The 3,476-nt window shown below is 44.0% G+C and overlaps 1 protein-coding gene across 1 annotated transcript; it reads right to left on the bottom strand.

Moving 5' to 3' along the window:
- Positions 1–76: 76 nt before the first annotated feature.
- Positions 77–2,648, bottom strand: LOC119664634 (the record flags this gene model as incomplete). Its single annotated transcript, XM_038074092.1, has 3 exons — positions 1,660–2,648; positions 1,004–1,595; positions 77–545 (listed from the first exon to the last, which is right to left on the bottom strand). Coding segments are annotated over exons 1-3 (2,050 nt in total), but the record flags the coding sequence as incomplete, so codon positions are not given.
- Positions 2,649–3,476: the final 828 nt, after the last annotated feature.

The following is a 3,476-nucleotide window of genomic DNA, read 5'->3' as shown; positions in this document are numbered from 1 at the left end:
CTATTTAGCCATTTTAATGCCAGGTGATCACTGATAACTACAAAGTGGTATCCCTCTAAATACTGCTTCATCTTACGTACGCCCCAGACTATTGCCAGACATTCTTTCTCAGTGGTTGTATAGTTCTTCTCTGCGGGATTTAGAGTCCGACTTGCGTATGCGATAACCTTTTCCTCTCCTGATATTGTCTGCGTTAATATCGCTCCTAGCCCAAAGTCACTGGCATCTGTTTGCAAGATGAACTGTTCGATGAAATTCGGACATGCTAAGACGGGAGCACTTGTTAGTTTCTCTTTTAGTTCATCAAACGCCGCTTGTTGTACTTCTGTCCATTGCCAACGCTTGCCCTTTTTCAGCAACAACGTTAGCGGTTGAATAGTACTGGAGAACTGCGGTACAAACCGGCGATACCACGAAGCGACACCGATGCATCTTCGTAACTCCTTGAGGTTACACGGGGGTGGAAGGTCTTTGATTGCAGCTATTTTTTCCGGATCGGTGTGAATGCCCTGAGGTGTTACTAAGTGTCCTAAGTACTTGATTTCCTTGGTGAAAAATTGACATTTTTTAATATTCAGTTTCAACTTCGCTGCTTTCAATCATCGAAAAACTTCTTTCAAATTTGCCGTGTGTTCTTCTAATGTGCGTCCAATCACTATTATGTCATCCAAATAAGCAAACGCATGGGGTTCCATGTCGGGGCCAATAACACTATCAAGGGCTCTCTGAAATGTTGCCGGGGCCGAATGTAATCCAAAAGGCATCACCCGCCATTGAAACAACCCTCGTCCAGGAACTGTGAACGCCGTGTACTGTTTGCTGTCTTGTGCCATAGGAATTTGCCAGTACCCGCTTTTTAAATCCAGACTGCTAATATATTTTGCATCGCGAAGTTGGTCCAATATATGTTGAATACGTGGGATGGGATAGCCATCCGGAATTGAACGAGCATTGACCTGTCGATAATCAATGCACAGCCGCCAACTTCCGTCCTTTTTTTTACTAACACGACTGGAGAACTGTATGGGCTATGTGACCGTTCAATACAACCTTGTTTGAGTAGTTCGTCTATTTCCTTATCCAACACTTTTTGCATCGCCGGGTTTCTCGGATAGTACCTCTGTTTGATGAGGCGATCGTCCTTCATTGTGATTGAATGCGACGCAATGTCAGAAAGTCCTTCCAATGTTTTGAATTCAGCTAACTCGGTTTCTAGGAACTTCTGTATACATTGCTCCTCGTCAAAAGTGGAATTTAATGAGACTGGACTCAAATTGGTCTTTGAGACTTGACCAAATTTGACAACATTTTCCCCTATACAAAACGTACTTGATGCTGTATTCAAAAAGTCCATCCCCAAAACAATATCATGAACCATTCCATCCAATACTAACAAACTCACCTGGTATTCATCTCTTCCCATTTGCAAGCACGTATCAATGATGTTATTCACATGCCGTGGTGAGCCATCAGCGAGCCGGACTACTACGTTCACGTCCGTGATGTTACCTGTAATACATGGTACTACGTTCGGACGAACAAAGCTTTTACTTGGACCTGTGTCAATCATGGCTGTGAGTGCTCGACCGTGGATACTTATTTGTGCAAAGAGTCGATTATGTTCAATTATAAAGGGTGTTGTGCTGGTGCTGGATTTACCTTTGCGCGTTTCCCGATTGTTTACGACAGCAGTCAATAGTTCGCACTCCACGTCTCCCACACTGCCAACAGAATAAAACTCGTGGATTTCGACACAAGCGCGCTTGATGTCCAGATTGACCACATCGAAAGCATGCCGTTGTTAGATTTATAGGCTCGATGGCAGCAATTGTCATAGGTTTGACTCGTCGTTCAATCAGCATCGGTGTTTCTTTTGGTTTAAGATTTTTCTGTTCATTTCTCAAGGATTCAAAATCGCTAGTTAACGCAATGAGCTCGTCCAAGGTGTTAAACTCCCTGCGTTTGACATACATTTTGTATTCAACCAAACTATTCCTGTAAAATCGTTCAAGTTTCTCGTCTTCATTTAGTTTTAGATGTCTCATTAATTTCTGTAGTTCCAGCACATACTTCTTAAACGGCTCTCCCGGTTTCTGCAGTCTATTCCTTAGTTCGTCCTCCAACCGCTCAAAATACAGATGTGGCAGGAAAAACTTCAAGAAATCCATTTTAAACGCTTCCCAGTGAATCCAATCTCTTTTATTATGTCTAAACCATACCAGTGCGTTTCCTTTGAGTAACTCCGGCATTGTACGGGGCAACATGTTCATTGGTATTGCATAAACGTCCGCTAATTCCTCCACTCGCTCTATGAACGCCAAGGGGTCACCGTTGTCATCGTACCGGATCGCCCATTTTCTGACCTGGTCAATGACGCTTGCCTGTGTGTTCCTCTGTGGAAGATACGAGTGTAAGTCATATTGTGGATGTGAATGTAATTGCCTTGCCGACGCTTCATTGACTATGATATGTCGCTCTGAACCTTCGACGTAATCTCTGTCCTGTGTATATTCTATGTCGCTTCTCCTATCGAACGTTTGATGTGCTGCCCCAGGCTGTTGACTATGAGGCACGTATAAAGTATATGCAGGATCTTGACTTGGTGATGTTAAAACTGTTGTCTTGGTTTCTTCAGTAATTTTATCCATGTTTAATTCTTCACTGGAGCCCTTGCAATGTTTGCTTTCCAATTCGTTCAACCGAATAACTACTGTAGGGGCATGTTCTCCCTGCGCCACAAAGTTAGTTAATCGTTTTCGCAAGTCCTCAACTGTTCCAGTTGTATCCAGGCCGAATTCTTCGAGATATCCAACCAAATCGTCTTTTCGTTAGTACCGGATCCACGTTCTTCCCATGTTAGCTATTTAAATATCACCTCGTTACTGATGGTGGAACAATTACCATTCAAATCGTGAAGTGCTGGTACCAGGGTCCCTGCTCGGGCGCCACTTGTAATGAACCTTTTCTGCCGGTTCGTTTAGAGCTGGGATAACTCAGCCTTGTCCACGGTCCACACAAGAAATTTGTTGGTTAGACCCTGGCACTTCAAATTTTCACGCTGTCGATGCACAGAACCGCAACCAACCTAATCGAAACTAACTTAAATCGACGACGAAACTGAGTTGGTGGTACAAATACTAACTCACCAGGCGGCCGACACGATATAACACCCGCACACGTGACTGTTCAAGCTACGTGAGTGGTATTACAGGTCGCCGATCACACGCCCTTCCCTGTTCACTGTTAAAGCGCCCAGGGGTCGGAGGCGTTAGGTTACTATTGAAGCTACCTATCGCTACCGACACTATGGTATAGACCCACGTGACTATTAAAGCTACGTGAGTTATACCCCGTGCAACCGTGATTCAGTCACTGTTGAAGCCCTGAATCTTGCTTACCTATATCTCTCACTTGTGCCTTTGACTTGGGTTCCCACTTTGAATATGTACTGTTCAGGAGAAGCTAGTATAACTTAT

This window comes from Teleopsis dalmanni, unplaced genomic scaffold (genome assembly GCF_002237135.1).
Source record: "Teleopsis dalmanni isolate 2A unplaced genomic scaffold, ASM223713v2 unscaffolded_contig_2339, whole genome shotgun sequence".
Lineage (NCBI taxonomy): Eukaryota > Metazoa > Arthropoda > Insecta > Diptera > Diopsidae > Teleopsis > Teleopsis dalmanni.
This window is presented reverse-complemented; position numbering and strand designations above follow the sequence as displayed.